Source organism: Prunus avium, chromosome 3, assembly GCF_965620075.1.
Source record: "Prunus avium chromosome 3, drPruAviu1.hap1.1, whole genome shotgun sequence".
Taxonomy (NCBI): Eukaryota; Viridiplantae; Streptophyta; class Magnoliopsida; order Rosales; family Rosaceae; genus Prunus; species Prunus avium.
In genome coordinates, this window is record NC_142286.1 from 7,090,149 (window position 1) to 7,116,096 (window position 25,948).

Here is a 25,948-nt window from a genome sequence, read left to right on the forward strand (position 1 = left end):
CTTCAAAGATAGGAAGTGTGAAGTAGTGGGAGAAGTCGCGACCTCCAAATGCATCACGCTCGACCTAATTGCTTCAAGGGGGAGCATTTCAATCCTTTCTCTTTACTTGTTATTATTTTAAATTTCTATTTCTTTTTTTTTTTTAATTTAAAAAAATAAAAAAATTTAAAAATTTAAAAAGATTTTTCATATAAGCTGACTTATGGTAACTCCAGTGAGCACTTCCGTCAATACAGTGTCTAGGAGTTCTTTAGGCGACACCTTTGGTGTCTAAGAAGTTTGGGTTTTAAGCGGGACCATTGTGACCCCTCCAATCTTCCCGGATCCCCTGGCTGTGTTTTCTGAGGCCCTTAACTGGTCATCCGTGAGTTGCTTATATATTCATTTTTATTTTTTTTCTTTCTAAACCTTCTTCTTAACTTTTCCCCTTGTCATTTACATGTTCTCAATCATCTTTACTTTGCTTTAACATTGAGGACAATGCTTCATTTAAGTTTGGGGGTGCTGGAAAGTTTTTAGCTTTTGTGTTTGTGTCTGAAAACGTAGGCTTCTTCATTGCTACAATTTTTTTTTTCTGCTACTGTTTTGAAAGTTTGGTCCACGTTGTGTTCTTCATTTTTTCATGCTGAATCCAACGACGTAAATAACGTTAAATTTGACCAAGTGGTTTGAAAGTTACATGTCAAAACAGATTATATGTTGAAATTGAGCAGAACAGCAATTTGAAACCTCACGTTTTTCTTTTCTGTTTCTTTTCTTTGAGTCATTTTCAGTTTTCCTTCCCACACCAATGATAAATCTTGAGTCTAACTTCTAATATGGCTCTTAGGAATTTGATAAGCATTGTGTTAGGTCTGAATCTTATTCTTTTGCTAGCTAAGTCTCACATAATTATTCTTGAACTTTCTATGCACTTTAGCCATGATTATACAACTCTTGCATGTCTTACCCAATTGTATGCATTTTTGCTTGTGTGATTCACTGGAATGTCAAGTTTATAACTAAGATATGATTTAGGCCATCTTTGTTAAGCCTCTTTCTTTTTCCTCCATCAACCCATACAATACATATTCCATTGTAAACCCCTTTGTGCTCAAACACTTAGCCATTTCTTTCTATCACCTTATCATCCATTAAACATCCTACCATCTAGGGAACATAAAGAGTATGATTGTATTTCAGATTGTATTCAAGGCAATAAATGAGCTAAAGAAAAAAAAAATCAAAAGAAAAAGAGAAAAGAAGTGTGGCCAATGTAGTCACGACCCTAGGGTGATATAAGGAGAAATAAAGGTGATCTAGGGTAAAGAGCCGCAAAATTGGGCCAAATTTTATACAACGTGTGTAAATGTCAAATTCAAATTGTGAAGTGATTCAATTGCAAAATATGGTGTTGTGAGCTTTTCAATTTATGTGCCTTACATTTCAAATGTCAATGATCTTGTTTATATGACATGCTCTACTTTGTTCCTTAGACTTTGTGTTCCAATATCCATTCTTTGTCTAACCATTACCATAACCCCATTACATCCATAAGTAAAGTCCTATTGATCTTGGTTTAGCTTGGCAAACTTGTGTTCATTCTTGCAGGAATTCATATCGTTGTTTGAGAAGCATGAGTTGTATCTTCATGGCTATTTCACACACACACGTTGAGCATGATTTTTTGTGAGATTGTGGTAGCACTTGAATAATGTTTAGAACTTCCTTAGTGCTTGTTTTGTTCCTTGTTGAGCCATGTCTATGAAGTTAAAATTTCTGTCTGGTTGGAAGGTTAACGTTTTTGTATTTTGTTTTGTTTTGTTTTGCTTAAGGACTAACAAATCTATTAAGTTTTCTAACCATTTTGTTTTGTAGAGTTAGAAAAACGTTTGTGGGTATCGTATCTGTTAAACCCTCAGGAGACACAACTCCTCCTACTAGGGATGCCTAGAGGTTTAAAGGCTTGTTGCATACGCTCAATGCAATCGAGTTACCTACGAAAGTGGTCTAGTTAACTTCTTGTTTTGTTTTTATTTTATTTTTTTTTGTTTTTCTTTTGTTTTACTCGAGGAATAGCAAAATCTAAGTTTGGGGGTGTGTTAAGCTCATAATTTCATACATATACATGCCCTATTTACTTACTTCTTTTGCTTAGTTTCTTAGATTTCTAAGTTATTTGCCTCCCTTTGTGTGTTTTGTAGGCAAATAGAGCAAGAGAGCATAATTCATGCAATTCAAGCATGTTAAGGCCTAATTTGGATGAATGGATGAAGAGCTTAAAAGACAAACTCATTTTGGCTACAGCCCCCTGCCAGTCCAGTTCCGTAGGCTATATTGCAAGCTTTGTTTCAGCAACCTACACAGCTCGGATGAGGCAGTATTCTTCATGAAAGTTGTTCCAATGGGTGTGTACTATAACATATCCACAATTCAGCCCCATTGGATAAATATGGAGTCTGTTACCTAGCAAACACAGAGCCATGCTCAGGATGGATTTTATCAGCGCGCAAAATGAGTTAGCAATTTGTTTTGGTCTTAACTTCCTCCTCCGACCTTGGATTGGCCCAAATGATATATGGCTGGAAAGAAGACATTCGGAACTTCAAGTTTGAGTACTTAAAGTCTTAATTTTCTTAAGGGAAGCCCAATTCGTAAGCCCTTGAAGTTGCTGGTCATGCTGACCTCAGGATGAGCTATTGTTTCTGGTTGGAAGCTTGGTCATGGTGAGCTAGGCATGAGCTATTGAGCTGGTTGGAAGCTTGGTCATGGTGACATGAAGATGAGCTAGGGCTGCTGGTGGGATTTATTGGTGAAGTGCATCAACCAATTCAAATTTTCTAATACAAGTGCATCAACCATTTCAGATTTTATAAAACAAGTGTTGTATGCATTAGCCATATTGAATTCAGATTTTTCACTTCCTTAGGCCTATAAATAGGGAGGTTCTCTAAGCTTGTAAACACACCACAAGGGGGCGAGCTCTCAAACACTTCTCTAGAGCTCCCTTCCCTTCTCTCCCTCAAATTCTCTTAGTTTCATTTTCTAGTTTTCAATTGTTGTAATGAAATATTTGTGCTGAAATTCTCCTTAAGTTTTTCTTAGTTCCACTTTACTTTTCATTATGTAAATTCTTTTCTTTAGTTTTTCAAGTTTGATTAGTTTCCAAGTTTCAATTATGGTTCATGTTCTTATTCATTATGCTTATAAGTTAATATGCTAGTTTGAATGATTGATCACCATTTAGGCTTGCATGTTAGCTATCTTGGTTTGAATTAAGAGTATACACCATGCTTTAATTCGAATTGAACTATGAATAGGAAGAGTATGTATGGGCATTCGACAACAGGGATTAGATACATGCTTGGTTGTTTAAATTGTTCTTCTATGCTTAATGGGTTCCTAATGCTTAATTTTAGGTTAGACAACAAATGATCAAATTAGGGAATTAGGAACACAAGGTTATGACCACACACCATGGCTTAATCATACTTTAGCTAGAACCAATCCATTAATCTAATTGAACTTGGGAACTTATTTGCTTGAGTTAGTTATTTCTTTCTTCCTTGTTTTATTTATTTCCTTTCTTTTTCATTTCTGTTTTGTGTAGGGAAACTAAATTGGATCATTCAATCACCAATCCCTGTGGAATCGACCTCGCACTTACATACGCTAAACTACCAACGGTTCGTGCACTTGCGAGTATCACAAGTTGAGGATGCAACTCAATCCATTTTGGTCCCAAGGTTAACAAGCCCAACCCTACATGAGGTGCAGGCGTGTCTGATCTACTCAAGACGAACTTTCGGTCAAGCTTGTCCACTTGTGCTGAATTGGTTAACCACGTCCGCCAGGGCGGTGATCTTGGCACCTTCTCGAGTCTTTCCTTGGAAAAACAAAGGGAAGCAACATTTCATCTACCTCAAAAAAGAGTAGTTCTTGTTGCTGAAACTATCCGAAACTCCTCTGTTGTTGCCCCCTCTTCTGCTGCTGACTTGGTTAGTCGAAAAGATGCCTACTTCCGTCTTGAGCACAAGAATGCTGACGTCTCCTTTAGTTACGACAAGCTTCTGGCTAGATTTGGCGCATATCATAAGTCTGCTGAAAAGTCCAAGTTCTAAGCTACCATGAATGCGTACAAGTTGGGCTACTTAGACTGTTCAAATGGAAATGATCCCTTCTATGCCGTTGGAGATGGAGATATTGAGATGATCTGTTTTGACTTGCTCCATATGCAAAGTGAGCAGGTTAATGTTGTGAACATGGAAGGAGTTGAAGAGTAGGTGGCCGAAGAAGCGGTAGTTGAAGAGCAGGTGAAGCAGAGGAGGATGCAGCAGATGAGGTAGTGGTAGACGTCGCGGACAAGGCAGGTGGAGCTGCTGAGAACGTGGCTGATCAGGCGGACGCCGAAGAGGCTGAAGATCAAAGATCTCCTGCTGGCGTCTCAGAGTAAATGAAGACTCCTTTATTCCTTTTGTAGTCTGCTTTCTTGTTTTGAATAATTAGTCTTATTCGACCATCTCCCTTTTGTTGAACTTGGCCGGTTGGTCAGCTTGCTATGAAAATTTCAGTTATTTTTTCAACTTCAATTTGCATATTGACTTGTGAACTGCTTGAGTAACCAGCCTGTATTTTGATTGCGCATCTTCTTTTGGAGATTTATAGTTGCCAGGGTCCCCCTTGAGGGACTCCGGGCGTGTTCTGCATATATTGTCGGATGTTTTGGTCGCTGCCTTGCGTCTCCCGAAGGATGCTCCTTATGGGCAGCTATGTGACTATCCTGCCTCCCTTAGGAAACAGATAGGAACCTGGATACCTCCCTTAGGAAATTCCTGGCGCACCCTGCGTCTCCCTTAGGACGCTTCTTATGGGCTGCGTCTCCCGAAGGACTCTTTGGTCGTCGCCCTGCGTCTCCCGAAGGACGCTGCTTATGGGCAACTGTGTGACTATCCTGCCTCCCTTAGGAAACGGATAGGAACCTGGATACCTCCCTTAGGAAATTCCTGGCGCACCCTGCGTCTCCCTTAGGACGCTTCTTATGGGCTGCGTCTCCCGAAGGATGCTTTGGTCGTCGCCCTGCGTCTCCCGAAGGACGCTGCTTATGGGCAACTGTGTGACTATCCTGCCTCCCTTAGGAAACGGATAGGAACCTGAATACCTCCCTTAGGAAATTTCTGGCGCACCATGCGTCTCCCTTAGGACGCTTCTTATGGGCTGCGTCTCTCGAAGGACACATTGGTCGTCGCCATGCGTCTCCCTTAGGACGCTACTTATGGGCAACTGTCTTTTGTTGGGGCAACTGTCTTTTGTTGTGGCACATTCTGGAATTTGCAGTAAATGGTTCTCTTCTTCAGAAATGTGCAGGGCTCAATCATCTGCTTATCGATGAATTGTGAGCCATTGTCGGTAATTGGTGGTTGTGGGCAGCCAAATCGGCAGATGATGTTTCTCCAGATGAATCGTTCCACATCGGCTTCTTTAGTATAGGATAGAGCTTCGGCCTCGATCCATTTAGTAAAGTAGTCGGTGGCAACGATCATCATGTCCTTTTTGGCGGGCGCCGGCGGCAGAGGACCCACTAAGTCAATGGCCCATTGCATGAATGGCCATGGATTGTTTTGTGGATGGTAGACTTCGGCAGGCAGGTTAGGAATTGGCTTGTATCGTTGGCAGCGATCACATTTCTTGACATATTCAGTGGAGTCGTGGCGCATGGTAGGCCAAAAGTAGCCTATATTTAGAGCCTTCTGGGCTAGTGATCTGCCCCCAGAGTGGTTGTCACACCCGCCGTCGTGTATTTTGCAAAGGACCTCGAGTGTTTGAGGGTACTTTATGCAGGTAAGATGAGGGCCGGAGTATGATCTGTGGACGAGCTTGTTGCCGTGCATGCAGTATCTCGCAGCCTTCTGCTGGACTTTTCTAGCTTCGGACTTGTTCATTGGTAGATTTCCATTCATCAGGTAGTCGATGATGGGGTCTTGCTAGTTGGGGTCCTCGTCAATCTGCATTGCGTCGATTGGCTCTATTTCTTCAATGCTTGGTCGGTCTAGGTGTTCGACCGGGATGGAACGTCTGAATTGGGTATCCAGCGCGGACCCTAGGCTTGCCAGGGCATCTGCATGCGCGTTCTCTGCTCGAGGCACCTGTTGGATGGTGAAGGTAGGAAACGCCTTCAATAGCTCTTGGACTTTGTCGAGGTACAAGATCATCCTTGGGTGCTTTGCCATGTATTCACCTGAGGCTTGATTCGTGATCAACTGGGAATCTGAGTAGATGGCTAGCTTCTTGATCTCTAGCTCCTTTGCCAGGCGCAGGCCAGCGAGTAATGCATCGTATTCTGCCTCGTTGTTTGAGGCTGGGAAACCAAGCCTGATGGCCTGCTCCAATAAGGTCCCATCTGGGGTGATGATGACGACGCTTGCTCCCGCTCCTTTTTGGTTTGACGCTCCGTCTACACGCAATTGCCACATGTGTGTGGGTTGGTCAAGTTCAGCGGATGTGCCATCTGTTTTTCAACTTTCCTTCTTATGGTTGACCATCTTCTCTTCTTCGGCTGGTGAGGTGAATTCTGCCACAAAGTCTGCTAGGCCTGGGCTTTTATTGCAGTCTTTGGCCGGTAGAGGAGGTCGTACTGGCTTAGTTCTATAGCCCATTTCATGAGTCGCTGGGAAGCGTCAGGGCTGTGAAGTATAGATCTTAAAGGGAAGTCGGTCATGACGATGACTCGGTGAGCTTGGTAGTAGGGTCGTAACTTTCTCGCGAAAACTACAAGTGCCAAAATAAGCTTTTCCAATTTCGGGTAGCGAGTCTCTGCATCGAGGAGAGCTTTTGACGTGTAGAATACCGGATGTTGGGCCCCTAGTTCTTCTCGAATGAGACCTAAGCTAACGGCTGAGTTGGACACTGCCAGGTATACGAACAAGTCCTCGCCTGGGACTGGTTTTGAGAGCAGGGGAGGTGAAGTGAGGTAAGTCTTCAGATTCTGAAAAGCTACTTCGCACTCCTCGTCCCACTTGTCTCTTTGTCCTTTTTTCAAAGCTTTGAAAAATGGTCTGCACTTGTCGGTAGATCTCGAGAGGAATCAGTTGAGGGCCGCTGCTCTGCCAGTCAGACTTTGTATTTCCTTCATTGTGGAAGGTGACTTCATCTCGAGAATGGCCTTGATTTGTCGTGGGTGTGCCTCGATACCTCGTTGCGTGACTAGGTATCCCAAGAATCGGCCGGACGATACACCAAACGTGCATTTACTTGGGTTCAATTTCATGCGGTACTGGCGTAGCAAGCTGAATGCCTCAGCGAGGTTTTTGATGTGATATGCACGTTTTGGGGCTTTGACCAGCATATCGTCCACGTAGACTTCCATAGTCTTGCCGATCTGCTCCTTGAAGATTTTATTCACGAGCCTTTGGTATGTTGCTCCGGCGTTCTTTAGCCCAAAGGGCATGACTTTGTAGTAGTAGGTCCCTCTCTCGATGATGAAAGAAGTTTTCGCCTTGTCATCCTCGTGCATCAGGATTTGATTATAGCCCGAGTAGGCGTCCATGAAGCTGAGCAGCTGATTGCCGGAGGTGGAATCTACGAGTTGGTCGATTCTCGGCAATGGGAAGTTGTCTTCAGGACATGCCTTGTTGAGGTCAGTGTAGTCGACGTAAACCCTCCATTTGCCCTTTTCCTGTTTCGCTACCAGAACAACATTGGCCAGCCACTCGTAGTAGGAGACCTCTTCAATGAAGCCGGCTGCTAGAAGTTTGTCGATTTCTACTTCAATGATTGCGACCGGCTTTGGAGCGAAGTTACGTCTCTTCTGCGCCACTGGCTTGCTGGCTGGGTTGACGTGGAGTCGATGACAGATGATGTTCGGGTCGATGCCGGGCATGTCTGATGGTGACCATGCGAACATGTCCTTGTTGTCCTGGAGGAAGGTGGTCAGCTCCAACTTCTCGTCTGGGCTTAGGCGCGAGCCGATCCGCGTTTTTTTATCTGGCTGGTCAGGATCCAAGGGTATTAGCTCGATGTCCTCTTCGGGTTTCCATCCTTCTTCAGGAGAGACCTCCGGACGGATTTCCTCGACTTGGTCCTGATGCTTTGATTGCTATAAGAGGATAGCTTTTTCCTTCCCCTTCTGGCTTGCTCGGTTGCTAGGAGTGGGATCTGGGTGTTCTACTCCCTCCAGATCTGCCTGATTCACAGGGAGGAACTGTGTTGGCTTGCTTTTCTTCAACCTTTGAGCTGAGCATTTCCTCGCCATTGCCTAGTCGCTGTTGATCTGGCCGACACCGCCCCCAGGAATTGGGTAGCGGATTTTCTGATGAGTGGCGGATGTGATGGCGTTGATCTTACCGATCCATGGTCTGCCCAGGATGCCATTGTAGGGTGAGACTTCATCAATGACCATGAATGTTTGTGAGCTGATTACAGGTGGGGAGTAGACATCGAGATCTATTATGCCCACTGTTACTATCGTTGCGCCATTGAAGCCAGTCAGCGACCTGGCTGATTTGTTGATCTTTGCTTCCAAGCCCATCTGCTAGATGACAGTTAATTGCAGGATATTGGCTGCGCTACCTTCGTCCACATGGATTCGGTTGACCATGGCCTGGGCGATTTGAATGCTAATGACAAGGGCGTCGTTGTGTGGCATATCGAGGCCGATCAGATCTTTCTTTTGGAAGTCGATCACTGGGCCGGTGGAAGGTCGGTCGAGACTTGGGAGACCACAGTGGCCTGTTTGATCTTCCTCTTCTTTTCTTTACTGGTCAGCCTAGACTCCTCGGAGTCGGCGAGGATTGTGTTAATCCTTATGACCTTCTGAGGTGGCTCCTTGGTGGTGTCGCGATCCTCTATCCGCTGGATGGCTTGCTTCGCAATAAACTCCGTGCAGTGACCTTCTCTCACGAGTTCTTCAAGTTGCGTTTTCCAAGCAAAGCAGTTGTTTTTTGTGTGTCCGTGCGTCCCGTGGAAGGCACATTATTTTCTAGTATCTCTCTTGTCTGGATCTCCTTTCAAGGGCGACGACTTCCTTACCCAAGGTTTGTCCTTCACTTGGGCTAAGATTTGGTGTATGGGGATGGAGAATTTGGTGTAATTCTCTCCTGCCGTAACGTCCTCTTTTGGGTGCGACCTGCGCTTGTCCTTGTTCCTGTTGCTGAACCCGTCGTTCTTTTGGCCTGCCCGCTTGGTTGGTTGATCTTCCTGCTTAGTAGACTTCTTTGCTGCGATTCGATCGTCATCCCAGAGCCATAGCGTTCCCCGGTTGCGAAGACCTCTGCCAGAGTCTGGCTGGGAGCGATAGTCAGCTCGCGGTATAAGTCGTGTTCAGCTGGAAGGCCTTTCTTGAAAGCAGAGGACGCGATCCAGTCGTCACATCCTACGATGTTGGCCTTTTCTGCTTTGAATCTCTTGATGTAGTCTCGAAGGGATTCGTCGGACTTCTTGCGTAGGTTGAACAGGTGGTCGGGGTTCTTTTTGATTGTCCGGTAAGACGTGTATTCTTTCGCGAAGACGTATGCCAACTCCTTGAAGCTGCTGATCGACCTAGATGGTAGGGTGTGGAACCAGTCCTGAGCTGCTCCCCGCAGGGTCATCACAAACACCTTGCACATCAATGCGTCGTCGGCCTTGTGGAGGATCATGACACTTTTGAAGTGTTTTAGGTGGCTCTCGGGATCGGAGTCTCCCTTGAAGGGCGTAAATGAAGATGTCGAGAATCGCTTCGGGGGAGGCGGCTGCTCAATTTCGACAGTGAAAGGCGTGGAGTTAGCTTGGTCCATCTCCTTGCGTAGGGCATCTTCGAAGTTCCCGCTGGCTTTCAAGTCTCGTAGTTGGTCACTCACAAGCTTCTTGACGTCCTCTGCACGCATTGCTGGTTGGACACGTCGGTGACCCTCGTGATTTGGACGACGCTGATTGACCTCCTCATTGATTTGCAAGGTTCGAGCTTCTTGGCTGTGTTGCCTAGGCGGCGTGTTGGTGGACTATGCTTGTGAGTGATTCTCCGCAGCTTGTCGACGAGAATCGGTCCTTCGAGAGTGAGCAGCGGAGCGCCTTTCCTCGCGGTTCTCACCGTGAAGGTTGTCAGGTTGACCTCCTTGGGAGCCTAGCCTTTGAAGAATCTTCCTCGACGAGTGGACAGCAGAGCGCCTTTCTTCACGATCCTCATTGCGATGGTCGTCAGGCTGATCTCTCTGGGAGCCTAGCCCTTGAGGAGCATTCCTCTGCGGGCCTAGGTGGTCGCGGACGTGGAGTCGTGGACCCTGCCTTCCTCGCACGTTGCTCTGAGTGTGGCTTGCAAATGCTTGTGACATGTTGGCGAGCTGATCACGTTGTTGTCCTTCTCCTTATCTGCTCATGCCTGCTTGACCTGCTCAGCGCCCGTCGATCTGCCTGTTGGCGTAGTCGTCCATCCTTCTCTCTTCGCCTAGTGGTCCAAGGCCAAGGTTTTGAGCTAAGCTTATATGGCTGAGGAGCTGATCGACTTTCTGAGCTAGCTGGTCGACTCTCTGATTAAGGTCTGCTTGACTTCACGGATCGGGAGGAGAGAAGTGTGTGGAGCCCAACTGCATACGGGCTAGGGTTTCATGGGAGGTGTACGCGGGAGCGTGCATCGAGTGCGGAGGCAACGGAGGGAACGCTTGAAGTTGCTCCAAGATTGGGCCTAGGTCGGTGGTGGTGATGAGCCCACCTTGATGGGAGGTTCCACCATGCTCGGCGGTGGTGCCATGAGGATGGCTAAATCCGGCCAAAGGGCCTTGGGCGGCTACGGTGACCGGCGCGGTGGTGAGAGGTGGTGGCGCCACCATGTCGATCGCGGGATCATGGGTAGAGTGGCTTTGGGCCGTCGCGGATTGAGCCATGGCGGCGGCTTTGCCTCTCGTCATCTTGCTTCCAACCATGGTTGTTTGGAAGGCTTCGGCGCATTGGAAAATAGGAGGAACGGATTCCTTGAGCACGCGTTGAGTATAACTCGTGCTCTCAATGAAAGCACCAATTTGTGGGGGCAAAAATCCTCCCACGAGAATATTCGGTTGATAGATTCCTTCGTCTTCTCCACCTCTCTTTCTCCCTACAAAATGAAGAACAATAAGAGGACCACACCCGGGGGGTGTTGGCCAAAGGCCCTACGATGCCTAAGTCAGTTCAATCAATCTATAGAGAAACGATAGCTAAAATAGGGTATGGGAATATGTATGAATGGTGAAAATCGGGTGGCCGGAGACTCGTGTATAAAGGGAGAGAGAGGGTGGAGGCTAGGGTTCTTGAGAATAAATTCTGCAGAGTTTCAGTATGAGTTTAGACGTACCTCAACCCTTGTATGTGGCCATCCTTTTATAGAGGTCTCGAGAGCTAGGGTTTCAGAGGAATAATTACGTGGATGGAAGGGAATTATTCCTCCCCAATTTGGCGAGATTTGACTAATTAGGGATTTGATTTATTGATTTAAATCAAATCCCTAATCAGGATAGCAATCAAATCAATACCTAATTTTAATTAGGTAACTCCTCCATTAATTGAGAATATTCGTAGGAATCAAATCAATCCTCAACCTAATTAGGAATCATTCTATTTAATTGGGTAACCCCCAATTAAATTCAATAATTCCTAATTAGGTCAAATAATCCCCAAATGGAAGGAATTATTTGACCTAGGGTTATGAATTAATTCGGTTCCCACATTATCCATGTCTTGCACATTCAAATAGTTATACCAACTGAGAAAAGCAATGGAGACATTCATATACAATTTTTAGTCGGAAAATTAAAAGTACAAAAATCCAAACCAAATCCATCATAAAGGAAAAAAAAAAAGTTACAAATTGCCTTTCAATTAATGTACCAAATAGCCAGCTTATTCTTCCTCCAGTATATCACGCTGGTAAAACTGTTAAGAGAAATGAAACCAGATTATATATGCTTGTACGTTGTACATAGTATGCACCTAGTAGTGTCACTAGTGGTGGTGGTTGTTGAGGCGGAGCTTGTTGGAAAATTGGCTCGCATAAAGGGATACAAAGTTTCGGACTCGCGACCGGTCACTAGCTATTTGCGACCGGTCGTTTAGAAACAGAATCGAAGTCTGGAGCTATGTCGACTCGCGACCGGTCGCCAGCTATTTGCGACCGGTCATTTAGAAGCAGAATCGAAATATGGAGGTTCTGTGCAAACGCGACCGGTCGGTCAGTGCGTGCGACCGGTCGCCCAGCACGTGCTGTTTCTGATTTCTCGAGTTTTGGACTCCAATTTCAAGGGCTATCGCCTCCTACCTACTTGCAAGGACTCTAGAGGTCACTTCTAAGTCAGAAGAACGTTGGCAATCAGTTGGGAGGTTGGAGGTAGCATTGAAGGACATTGGAAGACTTGTTTCAAGGTGTAGCTACCCTATAGTTCTCTATAGGGTGGCTACACAAGTAACCATCAATACATAGCTTGTGGCTGGCCTAAACCTGTGGTCTTTGTCAGGTTTCAAGGGCAGAACGTGGGAGACAAAGCAAGGGTCTTCTCTCAAGGCTAGAGGCTCAGGTATTAAAAGGAAAGAGTGAGCAAGTCTGAAATGAAATGAGAGTTAGAGAGAGTTGGAAGAAAAGTAGCTGGAACTAGTGAGTTAAGAAGAGGAGAGAATTCTCAAGTGTATCAAGGTGTTGAGCAAGGGTGAGAGAGAAACAGATTGTGAGGGTAGTGTTCTAAGGGGGTTTCCATTTGTAAACCAAAGTTGTAACCTACTTTCATAGTGAAATTTCTCAAGGGGATCACCAAAGAGGATGTAGGCAAATTGCTGAACCTCTATAAACACTTGTGTCTTTTGTGCTTGATTAATTTCTGTGTGTGTGTGTAAGACTCATCCATCAAAGAGTCTTGTCCAAAGTCCATCAACAACAAGGTCTAAAGGGGACTGAGTTGGTTCTAATTCACAACAAGTGGTATCAGAGCTGTGTTGGCAGCTGTGCTACTTCTTCTTTTGGAGTGCTAGTGTGTTGAAGATGGCAAGTGACAAGGAAGTTGAGAGTGGTGGCAGCTCACAGCAGCTGAAGCAACCACAATCAACAAGCATGAAGGTGGAGTTAAAGCCTTTCACAGGGAAGGAGAACTTCACACTTTGGCAACGAAGGATGAAGTCAGCTCTTACATAACAAAATCTCCATGTTGTGTTAGTTGGCAAGGAAAAGAAGCCAACAAGCATGACAAATGATGAATGGAGTGTTCTTGACGAGTTAGCTAGAGGAGCCATCGAAAACTACCTCTCCGATGAGGTGCTCATCAACGTGATGAAGGATACAGCGAAGCAAACATGGGAGAAGCTCGAAGAGATGTTTGCAGGGAAGTCGCTGTCCAACAAACTATTCCTCAAGGAAGAACTCCTAAATCTGAAAATGGAGGAGGGAGGTAATCTAATGGAACATCTAAGTAGTTTCAATAGATGTGTTGCTGACTTGCAGAGAATGGAAGTTAATTATAATACGGAGGATAAGGCTCTTATGTTGTTGACATCCTTACCTTCGTCCTATAAGCACTTCCGAACCACTCTTATGTCCGGGAAGGTTACTCTGAATTTTGAGCCTGTGGTGCAAGACATCATGACACACCATAGGATGGCTCAACGTTCGGGAGAAAACTCTCATGGCGAAGGTCTAGTTGCAAAGACCAGAGAGAGAGAGGCCGTTCAAAGAAGCGTGAAGGCAAGAAAGGCAACAGAGGAAGGTCCAAATCCAAGGCAAAAGAAGGTTGTTTCGAATGTGGGTCAAAGGAGCATTGGAAAAAGAATTGCCCCATATGGAAGGAGAAGAAGAACAAAGGAAAGAATGCAGCAAACACAGCTGAGGAAGTCACAGAAAGTGATGGTGAGCTTTTATGTGTAAATAGCAATGTTGAAACTAATGCAATTGCTAATTCTTCAAGGTGTTCCTCTTCCGATTGGATTTTGGATTCCGGATGCTCATATCATATGTGCTCAAACAAGGAGTGGTTTGATACATATGAGAAAGAAGAAGGTGGTGAAGTTATGATGGGGGATGGCTCAATTTGTGGAGTCAAAGGCATAGGTTCAATCAAGGTGAAGATGCATGATGGGGCTGTTAGGACGCTTGGGATGGTAAGATACATTCCAAAATTGCGTAAGAATCTCATTTCCCTTGGAACTCTTGATAAGAATGGTTATTCATTTAGAGCTAATGGAGGGAAACTCATAATCTCAAAAGGTTCACTTGTGGTTATGAAAGGGGAGGTTCAACCTAATTGTCTATATAGATTGTGTGGTACAACAATTACAGGTGGAGCAGCTGTATCCACAAGCAAGGACTCGGATGATGAAACTCAGCTTTGGCATTTGAGGCTAGGGCACATGAGTGAGAGGGGCATGCTGGAACTACACAACAGAAAATTGTTGAAAGGTGTTCAAAGTTGCAAGCTTGAGTTCTGCAAATCATGTACCATGGGAAAGCAATCAAAGGTGGCTTTCAAGCAAAGAAACAAGGAGGAGGGAAGCACGGGTGTGCTAGATTATATTCACACGGATGTATGGGGGCCATCACCGGTTAAATCAAAAGGTGGAGCTCGTTACTTTGTGACTTTCTTGGATGATTTTTCAAGGAAGGTTTGGGTCTACTTCATGAAGGAGAAATCTGAGGTCTTCACCAAATTCAAAGAGTGGAAGGCGGAAGTTGAGAACCTAACCGGAAGAAAAATCAAGATTCTAAGGAGTGACAATGGTGGTGAATATAAAGACAGCAAGTTCCTTGAGTTTTGTAGAAATGAAGGCATCAAGAGGCACTTTACCGTGAAGAAGACGCCCCAACAAAATGGAGCTGCGGAAAGGATGAATAGAACTCTCATGGAGCGTGAGAGATGTATGAGGATTCATGCGGGATTGCCCGAATCATTTTGGGCGGAGTCGGTTAACCACGCTGCCTATTTGGTTAATCGATCGCCTTCAAGAAATCTTGAGTTCAAATGTGCAGAGGAGGTATGGTCTAATAAGTCAATTGATTATTCTAATCTTAAGGTGTTTGGATGCAGTGCATATGCACTTATTCCTAGTGATGAAAGATCCAAGTTGAAGCCAAAGTCTCTTGAATGCATTTTCATCGGATTTGAGAGCGGTGTGAAGGGTTTCAAGCTATGGGATCCGGTGAACCACAAGAAGATACTAAGCAGGGATGTTGTGTTTGATGAGAAGACCATGCCTATGAACAAAGTCAAGAATTCAGAGGCAAATGAGGATGTTGTTGAGAGGGAAACAACCATTGAAGTTCCACTCAAGAAGGTGTTTAGGGATACTTCACAAGAACAGCCAACTGAAGACGTTCAGGAGGAGGTGGAGTCCGACATTGAGGAGGAAGATGCTGGGCAACAAGAACAACAAACTCAAGAGGAAGAAGAGGCTCAAGAACAGGTGGAGCCATCATCTATAGCTCGGTCCAGGCCCAAGAGAACCATCAAACCACCTCAAAGGTTTGGATGGGACAAGGATGCAGTTCACTATGCTTTGAATGCTAGTGAAGAAGAGCCAACCACGTTCCAAGAGGCTGTTGAGAACAAGGAACGGGAAAGTTGGATGGAAGCTATGATGCAAGAGATGGAATCTCTACACCAAAACTCAGTTTGGGAGTTAGTTCCTAAACCCAAAGGTCGAAAGGTTATTGGCTGCAAATGGGTGTTTAGGAAGAAAGAAGATATGCATGGGAAGGGAGCCACCATATTCAAAGCTCGATTGGTGGTTAAAGGATACTTGCAAAAGGAGGGAGTGGATTATGATGAAATTTTCTCTCCGGTGGTGAAACATACTTCTATACGGCTACTACTCTCCTTAGTAGCTCAAGAGAACATGGAGGTGGAACAAATGGATGTGAAGACTGCTTTTCTCCATGGTGACTTAGAGGAAGACATCTACATGAGCCAACCTCAAGGGTTCATTAAAGCAAGCAAGGAAAATCTGGTTTGTAGGTTGAAGAAGTCTTTGTATGGGCTGAAGCAATCTCCAAGACAGTGGAACAAGTGCTTCGATTCTTTCATGATAAAGATTGGGTATAGAAGATGTGAATCAGATTGCTGCGTATACACTCATGCATTCCAGGATGGTAATTTCATCTTTTTGCTTCTTTATGTTGATGACATGCTAATTGCATGTAAAGACATGTCAAAAATCCAGGAATTGAAGACATTGCTTGGAAGGGAGTTTGACATGAAGGATCTTGGTTCTGCACAAAAGATCCTAGGTATGGAGATAAGGAGAGACAGAAATGGAGGCAAGCTATGGCTGTCACAAAGTAAGTACATTTCCAAGGTACTTGAAAAGTTCAATATGATGGATTGCAAGCCGGTGTCTACTCCTTTGGCGGAGCATTTTAAATTAAGTGCGCAGGATTGTCCTTCTACGGATGAGGAGAAGGAAGAGATGAGCAAAGTTCCATATGCAAGCTTGGTAGGGTGTCTAATGTATGCAATGGTGTGCATACGCCCCGACTTAGCCCAAGCCGTAAGTGTTGTGTCAAGATACATGGCGAATCAGGGCAAACAACATTGGACAGCAGCAAAGTGGATTCTCAGGTACTTGAAGGGCACTAAGAGGATTGGGATATTGTTTGAAAGACAACAAGGAAAAGCATGTGTGTCGGGTTATGTGGATTCTGATTATGCAGGAGATTTAGACAAGAGGAGATCCACCACAGGATATGTCTTCATTTGTGGTGGAGGACTGATTAGTTGGAGAGCGGTGTTACAATCGGTTAGTGCCTTGTCTACTACAGAAGCGGAGTATATGGCGCTAACGGAAGCTTCAAAGGAAGCGGTGTGGCTGAAGAGATTGGCAAAGGATTTCGGGATTGCCCAAGACTTGGTGGTGATACAAAGTGATAGTCAAAGTGCTATACACTTAGTGAAGAATCAAGCATTCCACGGAAGATCAAAACACATTGATGTTCGGTACCACCGGATAAGAGATTGGGTGAAAGATGGAGACATCATGGTAAGGAAGGTTCATACAAATGAGAACGCTTCAGATTGTCTAACAAAGCCAGTCACAACAGCAAAGTTCAAGCATTGTTTGAACTTGCTCAATCTTGTTACATGCTAAAGATTGAGGTGGAGTTCTTGAGAGTTATCGGGACGATTCTCAAGACATTACAGATGTCCTGGAAGGCAATGATGTCCACAAGAAGCTTTAGGCTCGCCAAGGTGGAGATTGTTGGAAAATTGGCTCGCATAAAGGGATACAAAGTTTCGGACTCGCGACCGGTCGCTAGCTATTTGCGACCGGTCGTTTAGAAACAGAATTGAAGTCTGGAGCTATGTCGACTCGCGACCGGTCGCCAGCTATTTGCGACCGGTCGTTTAGAAGCAGAATCGAATTATGGAGGTTCTGTGCAAAAGCGACCGGTCGGTCAGTGTGTGAGACCGGTCGCCCAGCACGTGCTGTTTCTGATTTCTCGAGTTTTGGACTCCAATTTCAAGGGCTATCGCCTCCTACCTACTTGCAAGGACTCTAGAGGTCACTTCTAAGTCAGAAGAACGTTGGCAATCAGTTGGGAGGTTGGAGGTAGCATTGAAGGACATTGGAAGACTTGTTTCAAGGTGTAGCTACCCTATAGTTCTCTATAGGGTGGCTACACAAGTAACCATCAATACATAGCTTGTGGCTGGCCTAAACCTGTGGTCTTTGTCAGGTTTCAAGGGCAGAACGTGGGAGACAAAGCAAGGGTCTTCTCTCAAGGCTAGAGGCTCAGGTATTAAAAGGAAAGAGTGAGCAAGTCTAAAATGAAATGAGAGTTAGAGAGAGTTGGAAGAAAAGTAGCTGGAACTAGTGAGTCAAGAAGAGGAGAGAATTCTCAAGTGTATCAAGGTGTTGAGCAAGAGTGAGAGAGAAACAGATTGTGAGGGTAGTGTTCTAAGGGGGTTTCCATTTGTAAACCAAAGTTGTAACCTACTTTCATAGTGAAATTTCTCAAGGGGATCACCAAAGAGGATGTAGGCAAATTGCTGAACCTCTATAAACACTTGTGTCTTTTGTGCTTGATTAATTTCTGTGTGTGTGTGTAAGACTCATCCATCAAAGAGTCTTGTCCAAAGTCCATCAACAACAAGGTCTAAAGGGGAGTGAGTTGGTTCTAATTCACAACAGAGCTTGTGGCGGCTGCGGAGGTGGATGTAGAGGTGAATAGGGATTTTCATACTTAATTGGCTTGTTTTGTTGTAGTTATGATTCTAATTCCTCCGTCATATAATTAGTACTTAGTTTTGAAATTCGAATAAACCGTTGATATAGGTCAGCATTTGGTATATTATTACATGCTTTGATGTTGCCTTTTGACTATAGTTTCAAGCATATGGTATCCAATTGATTTCAACTCCTAATTAAATCCCTAGAGGAAAATCTTTCAATAAAAAACTGCAAAAGTGATTTCAACTCCTAATTAAAATGTTCTTACAGCAGACTAGTTCTTAATTCAAATGTTGAAACAGCTCTAGCCTCTAAATGTTGGAATCCCACATCAGTGGGGTGAAAGAAAACAAATGGGTTTAAATAGAATTACCACACTCTAACTAACATCAAGGCCTTTTGTGGTAAAACCCCACACCTGATGGATTGGGCAGGTGGTAAAGTGGGGACAGTATCGATATTGTTAGAGTGGGACCCATCGGGCAAATCCAAAAACTTCAACATGGTATCAGAGCCAGGTTTTTGCAAGCTAACGAAGCTTGTCACCACGAAGGAGAAACAAGTCGGACTCTTAAAAATTAAAAAATAATAATAATAATAAATAAATAAATAAAAAGGCCAATGAAGCTTGAAAAAGAGCCGACCTCTGAGTTCCATTGAAAACAAGTGGGCCCAACGAGAGCCGACCTCTGAGTTTCAATTGCTGATGTGTGGATCTTCACGTGTGATTACACGTGAGGGGGAGTGTTGGAATCCCACATCGGTGAGGTGAAAGAAAACAAATGGGTTTAAATAGAATTACCAAACTCTAACTAACATCGAGGCCTTTTGTGGTAAAACCCCATACCTGACGGATTCGGCAGGTGATAAAGTGGGGACAGTATCGATATTGTTAGAGTGGGACCCATCGGGCAGATCCAAAATTCAACATGGTATCAGAGCCAGGTTCCGTACAAGCTAACGAAGCTTGTCACCAAGAAGGAGAAACAAGTCGGACTCTTAAAATTTAAAAATTTAAATATTAAAAAAAAGAAAAAGAAAGGCCAATGATGTTGGAATCCCACATCGGTGGAGTGAAAGAAAACAAATGGGTTTAAATAGAATTACCACACTCTAACTAAAATCGAGGCATTTTGTGGTAAAACCCCACACCTGACGGATTCGGCAGGTGGTAAAGTGGGGACAATATCGATATTGTTAGAGTGTGGTAATTCTATTTAAACCCATTTGTTTTCTTTCACCCCACCGATGTGGGATTCCAACACTAAAACCAGGTGCTTTGTCCGAGCTTCTGGGAATTTTAATGAAATTTAAAAATCGAAGTGAGTTCCCTTCATTATTATTGAGTCGAATGTCAAATGGGGGTTGAGTTTAATGTTGCAAAAATAGACAAGCAACATATGTTGCAGGCATGCAGTCAACTAAAACACCTTCATTACCTTCATTACTTAATTAAAAGTGAATTCTGTGCTGTTAATTGTTCAGCTCAGGGAAAAATACGCAATAAAAATGGAAAAGAAAATTGCAAAAGCATTTCATGGAAACTGGTGCAGAGAACTGCAAAGGCAATTGAAATTTGTAACTAGATACTTCCATTAAAGTTTCCCAAAAACTGAAGAATAAATCGTGCAAGAACTACTAGATAACAAGTTCCATGCTAAGTAAATACACAGAAACATCAGGCACTTCAGGCATGGGACGCTACTGCCCTACAAATCGGCAAAATAATTGAACAAGAAAACGAAAATACATCAGCATGATAGATAACAAGAAACAGACGTTGACGCACAACAGGCATCAGGCACATCAGGTGCTTTCGGCAAACAACGTTACTGCACTACAAATCTGCAAGAAAAGAAAACATGAAAAGTGCTGCGTTAATCAATTGTTAAGCATTAGAGTTGACATCACTTATCATGAAAACTTTTCCCAGTACTTCTTCAGGAGTGCAAATCAAACTTCCTCTTCATGCTTACACAAATGAAATTAAATTGGAAAAGAAACTATTGTACAAATGAAAACATTGGAAAATGGATTAAAGCAGCAAACAAAACCATGTAAATTGAATACACAGACTTCACTACAGTAGCAGCAATCAGTCCAATGTCTATAGTCATACCAAGTTGACTAAGACTACGAGCACATAAAAGACCAGTCTAATCGTGTTTACATGAGAGCTGAGTTGATATTATTATAATTACACTGTTTTTAACTTTTTGATATCCAAATTGAGTCTCCATGTGAGAGCTGTGTTGACTTTAGTCACAAGTTGTGTTCTAGCAACACAAGCGAGAAAGACAATCAGCTAAAAGAAAGAATCCACAAGAAGTCTGACATAAAAAATATCCCACAGCAATTTAGTCACCAATCATGCTTTTAATGAACATAAAAACCTGGCAAACAAAGAATTGAAATGTTCTGCTCTCAGCACTATAATCACATTACCTGTTCTTTCTCTTAGTAAGACTCTGCATCGCTCTTGTCGAGTAAGAGGAGGCTCTCTTTATAAAAATCAACAGTACAATATTTAAATCCAGAAATCCCAAGAAGTTTAAACTGTTTGCTCACAAGGTCTAGTGATACTAGTTCCTGCCTCTCTTTTTCTTTCAGCAGTAACAGTACTTCCCCACTCTTCCTAAAACATAAGGCGCTGAGGAAAATCGTTTCTGGACCTAGTGGTTGTGGATTGAGAGTAATCAATTTGGACCATGATTCCTCTCTGCCATACTCTTTCATCACCCATATATCAAAAACAGAATCTTCACGCCCATAATCCATATAGAAATCTTCATGATTGTTGCGCCTCATGAACAAAGCAATAGATTTTCTGTTATCTGAAACAGACAATTGCAATGCCAACTTGAAATTCCATAGAATAATCTTCGGCATAGGTATCTGACTGAACACCTCCTTGCCCAGGTCAAATGTCAATATAATATAGTAAACACCGACATCTGTCTGACGGGCTACAGGCCAATGAAGAACCCCATTAACAAAAGCACTGGATGCAGCTTTATCTATTAGACATGCAGGAGAAACACAACCAAGACTCCTCCATGTGCCGGTGGCTAGGGAATAAACCTCAGCTACAGTTGGCGTCTCAACATCTTCACCCAATGAAGTCACAACTCGCACAACCTTATAGTCATTGGTTGTAGCATCAAAACCGAACCCAATAGAAGCATTGTACCCACCATGCGTCTGATAGGTAATACCAGGCTTGGGAAGGGTCACTGACTTTTTAATGGCTGGGTTCCATATAATGAGGTTGTAAGCATAAGAGAGGAGATCATCCGCAAGACAAATTAGCCCATCACAAGTGCCAACCACGCGAATATGTGAATTGCCGTAGTTTTTCTTTGCGGCCATTGGAAGTTTGATTTTGGAGTACACATCAAACGCCTGGTTATCATGATGCACAGAGTGAACCTCGTCTTTCACCTTGTGAATGACCTTGTTTTGGTAGTAGTTGAGGCTATTGCTAAGAGAAATTCTGTGGAGTAGGAGGAGGTCAATGTTATTCTGGTTAGCAAAGTCCACTGTTGGGTTGAGGTGTGCGTGAATAAAACTTTGGTTTATGATCATGGACCTCCATGCCTTGCAGACTGAAGTGCATTTGATCAGAGATTTAACGGATAGCCTAATTAGGATCTCTTGTATGATTTCCTCAGGAAAAGAGTGTGCCATCGCTTCAAATTTCAATTCGTGTATCCCTTCTGTGATATCTTGTATCTTATCCATGTCTTGCAAATTCAAATAGTTATACCAACTGAGAAAAGCAATAGAGACAAAACTCAGCAATAATTGAGAAAGGAAAAAAAAAACAGGGGAGCTGTTCTTAAAGCAGAGTACTGAAAATAACAGAGCAAAAAGAACCCTAAACGTCATATTATTCATATCAAACCTAATAAAAAATCAAAACCCATCTGGGAAAAAAATACTAAAGCCAAACCCATAATTTTTAGCTGACAAAAAAGCTCTAAAAAAACTCCCATAAGAAGGAAAGAGAAAGTTTAGGAACTTACAAATTTTGGTCCTGATGAGCAGGGCCGAAGTAATGTAGCTGAAGAAGAAAAGCTTCTAGGAATTTCCTTTCCGTACCCTACCAGATTTATATGCTTCTCTATTTATATGCTTTGTTACTGCAAAAGCTTTCCTCTTTTTTTTGGTCAGGCCGCAAAAGCTTTCCTATTTGTTTTTGAAGAAATCAAACGTTATAGGTTCGATCCTAGGCGCTTGTGAATAGAACAGACTTTGTTGGGAGAGGTCCCCGCTTTGCGCCCGACAGTACCTCGAGGGTTAGTCCCCGCAATCGCGCGGGGGATACCTTGGTTTTCACCAAAAAAAAGAAATCAAACGTTATAAGTTTCTTAGAATAAGTTGTTTGGAATATATATATATATATATATATATATAAGGTAAAAGGCAGAGAATGGTAAAACATTCGAAATACCAGAAAATGTCCTTGGTTAATGCAAATATTAAGAATTGAAATTATTAATTCAATTAGGATAACATGGTAAATTCACACTTTTTGGTGGGGGAGAATTTGGGTTTAGCCCCTCATGGGTTGGAGATGGTCTAAGAGCTTCTCATGTTGAGTCCACATAAGAGATCATACGCTTTGCCATTGAATTTGCAAAGTCCCTTTACTTTAAACATTATTAATTAATGTGATTCTATTAACCATTATTAATTATGTCACTTGAAAATTAGGACAATAGAGTCCCACATTGGAAAGCGACTGGACGATGCAAATACTTATAAATACTTATATCAGATCTTGTAATTACCGAGTCTTGTAACGTGGGCTTGTAATTAAGTAGGACATTAAAGTGATTGCGATGTGATAGAGACTAAGCTAAGTTGGACAACCCACCCATGAAATTCCCTAGAATGGCCAACCGATCTGTTTCTTAATACTTAAACACCAAGCAGGATTGAAACACAGCAACAATCCTGTAAACAAAAAACTCCAGAATACGCAGCGGAATAAATTCAAATAAAAACGCAAACAATTGCACAAAGGGACACACGATATGTTGACGCAGTAAAAACCTCAAGATGAGGAAAACAACTACGGGTACTATGCCGGAGAACAAATCACTATGAGAAAGAATACAAAAAGGTCTTACAAGTCTCTACTCACAAAACTAACGCTCACAAGGCAGACTTGCCTACTCACCTTTGCTAGTCAACCCAATCAGCGATCTTGTCTTCCTTCATCAACAAAAGATGGCACAACTCTGGTCTCGCCTGCTCACACCTCAAGGCACGATTGTTGATCACCAACATGCATAATGCTCATGAACTCACACATATATGAAAAGATGATGATTTAATCACTCATGGAGGCTAACAAGGAACAGCCACATGAGTTTTTCAATATGAACTCTCAAAAAAAAACCTCTACAAGAATATTTTTGTCGTTCTCTCTTTTTCAACGTTGCAGACCACTAAAACAAAACGGCTAAGTTCCTTTCTTAAATTACACGCTTAAAAAAACTAGGTCATAGACCAAAAAAGGCTTTTAGCAAAAATGGGCTTTTTAACAAATAAATTATTTCTTTAAAACAAATAAAGCCGCTTAATTAAAAACCCAATGTAAAGACAACAGAACCCTTTTACTTAAATAAAACCACGTTAAAAAACTCACTGATGTCTGGCACTGGATTATGTAAGACTGAAACCATATATCAGTCTTGTACATCTGACAGACACTTTTGATGACCTTACAAATATGCAAATATGAATGCATGGATGCAAAACATACCTTGGCATTGTCTCTGAGCCACACTGATTCAAGATAGCAGAACGTCACTTGAAAACTGTAGGTTACACGCAAAGACCTACCCTATGTTTTTGTAATAGGAAATTGCCAATATACTAAAAATTGGTCCTAACAACCCACTATGAGTGGGTAGCAAATAATAATGAATCTTAGTGTTTAATAATTAATCTCAATTTATTGTAGCAAACCAAAAAAAAAAATTCAGAAAGGAGAAAAAAGAAACACGCCCTTGCAATGGCTCAACTCTTCATCTCCCAATCACTTATTTGTTTTTTTTTTTTTTTTAAATGAGCCAACTCATAATCAAAATAGCTTTTCTTTCTCTCATAAACCACACACCTCTTGAACCAAAGCTTTAGAACCCCAATCAACAAGGTCTACAGCAACTACAATGGCCATGGCCCCATTTGGCAGCCCTAGCAAAACTATTTACTTCTCTAATATGCAAATAAAAAGAGAAATGTAATTTTTTTTTTTTTTTTGGGTTTAAAAGGAGGGGTGCACAGATAGAACCCTGTTGGATTTGTTGGTGATTGTTATTTTTTTTTCTGGTAATAATAATGATAGTAATTCATGGAGAGAAAAAAAGGGTAAGAAGTTGTGCCGAAATGTGTTCATCCTTTGGATAAGAGCTAATTGATATTGAATAGTACCTAGCTAGTTCAACACTTACGGTATAAGAAAATCACTTTTGGGGACAATGATATTGGGGGCCAAGCAGACGTTAAGGGCTCGTTTGGGAGGACCTAGTTAGTTCAACCAAACGTTAAGATGTCAGAAGTTTTAAAAGAAGAATTTTCATTTGCACTCCTGAAGAAGTACTGGAAAAAGTTTTAATGACCACTGATGTCAGCTATAATGCTTAACAATTGATTAACGCTTTTCTTGTTTTCTGTTGTTGCATATTTGTAGTGTTGTAACGTCATTTGCCTGAAGTGCAGTCACTCCCGGTTCTTGTTATCTAACATGTTGATTTTGTTGCTGATCTTTAGGGCAATCAGTCCACCCTCAAAAGTCATACCAACTTGATATTGAATGAGTCAAAAACTAAAAGCACTCATAAAAGACCAGTCTAACCGTGTTTACATGAAAGCTGAGTTGATATTATTATAATTATATTGTTTTTCACTTTGAGATATCCAAATTGTGTTTCCATGTGAGCTGAGTTGACTTTAGTCACAAGTTGTGTGTTGAGCAAATTTTAGAGTACACAACTCTAAGATAGACTTGTTGGAGACAAAACAAGTAAACAATTTACTTGTATTAGACTCACAAAATATTACAACAAACAACTCTCAAAGGAAAGACTAACTCTTACAAACACTCTTTCTCACTTCACTCACACTTCTCACAATGACTCCTTAGCTCTATAGCTCACTCTTCTAGTTGACACACACTTCACTTCTTTATTGTATACAATGCATGGCTTCATGCCTATTTATAGTTATGTGTTGCCGACTTTGCTCTCCATTCCACCGCCTTGTTTTACCTTCTAGACAATTCTTCATGCTTCAACTTGGCTGCCAACTTGCTTTGCTTTCCATAGTTTATGCATCTTTCTAGAATAAACTATATTATTCTAATACATCAACTAGTTACAAAGTCGGTGAAGCTTTCTCCAGTTTTCCAGATTTTTCTATAGTTATCTAGCTCAAATGTTGACTTCCTTTTCTAGGCTTTATTTCCTTTTATACTTCTAGAACTTTGTAGAGATTGCTCCTCAAAATAGGTTGAGCTGGGGTTGATACTTTAACACTCCCCCTCAACACCAGCTCACATCCTTCGCATCACATTGAGCTGATGACGAAATCTTTCCAACTTGCTGGTACTCAGACCTTTTGTGAACAAGTCTGCAATTTGATCATCTGTATTGATATGTCTCATCTCAATCTCTTCTTGCAGAACCTTCTCTCTAATAAAATGGTAGTGTATCTCCACATGTTTGGTTCTTGCATGAAAGACTGGATTTTCCGCCAAACGAACTGCTGATTGATTGTCACAGTATAACGGCACTGAATAATCTACCAGTTGATG

General features: G+C 42.6%; 1 protein-coding gene across 1 annotated transcript; it reads right to left on the bottom strand.

The window, feature by feature from the left end:
- Window positions 1-20,476: 20,476 nt before the first annotated feature.
- LOC110750417 (F-box/kelch-repeat protein At3g23880-like) lies at window positions 20,477-22,209 on the bottom strand. The gene is made up of 2 exons (XM_021950748.2): window positions 22,149-22,209; window positions 20,477-21,892 (listed from the first exon to the last, which is right to left on the bottom strand). Exon 2 carries the CDS (start codon window positions 21,862-21,864, stop codon window positions 20,581-20,583), a length of 1,284 nt encoding a protein of 427 aa, XP_021806440.2. The 5' UTR covers window positions 21,865-21,892; window positions 22,149-22,209; the 3' UTR covers window positions 20,477-20,580.
- Window positions 22,210-25,948: the final 3,739 nt, after the last annotated feature.

Excerpts from the sequence above, each read along its gene's own strand:
- LOC110750417 (XM_021950748.2), bottom strand. The coding sequence starts at position 21,864 with ATGGATAAGATACAAGATATCACAGAAGGGATACACGAATTGAAATTT.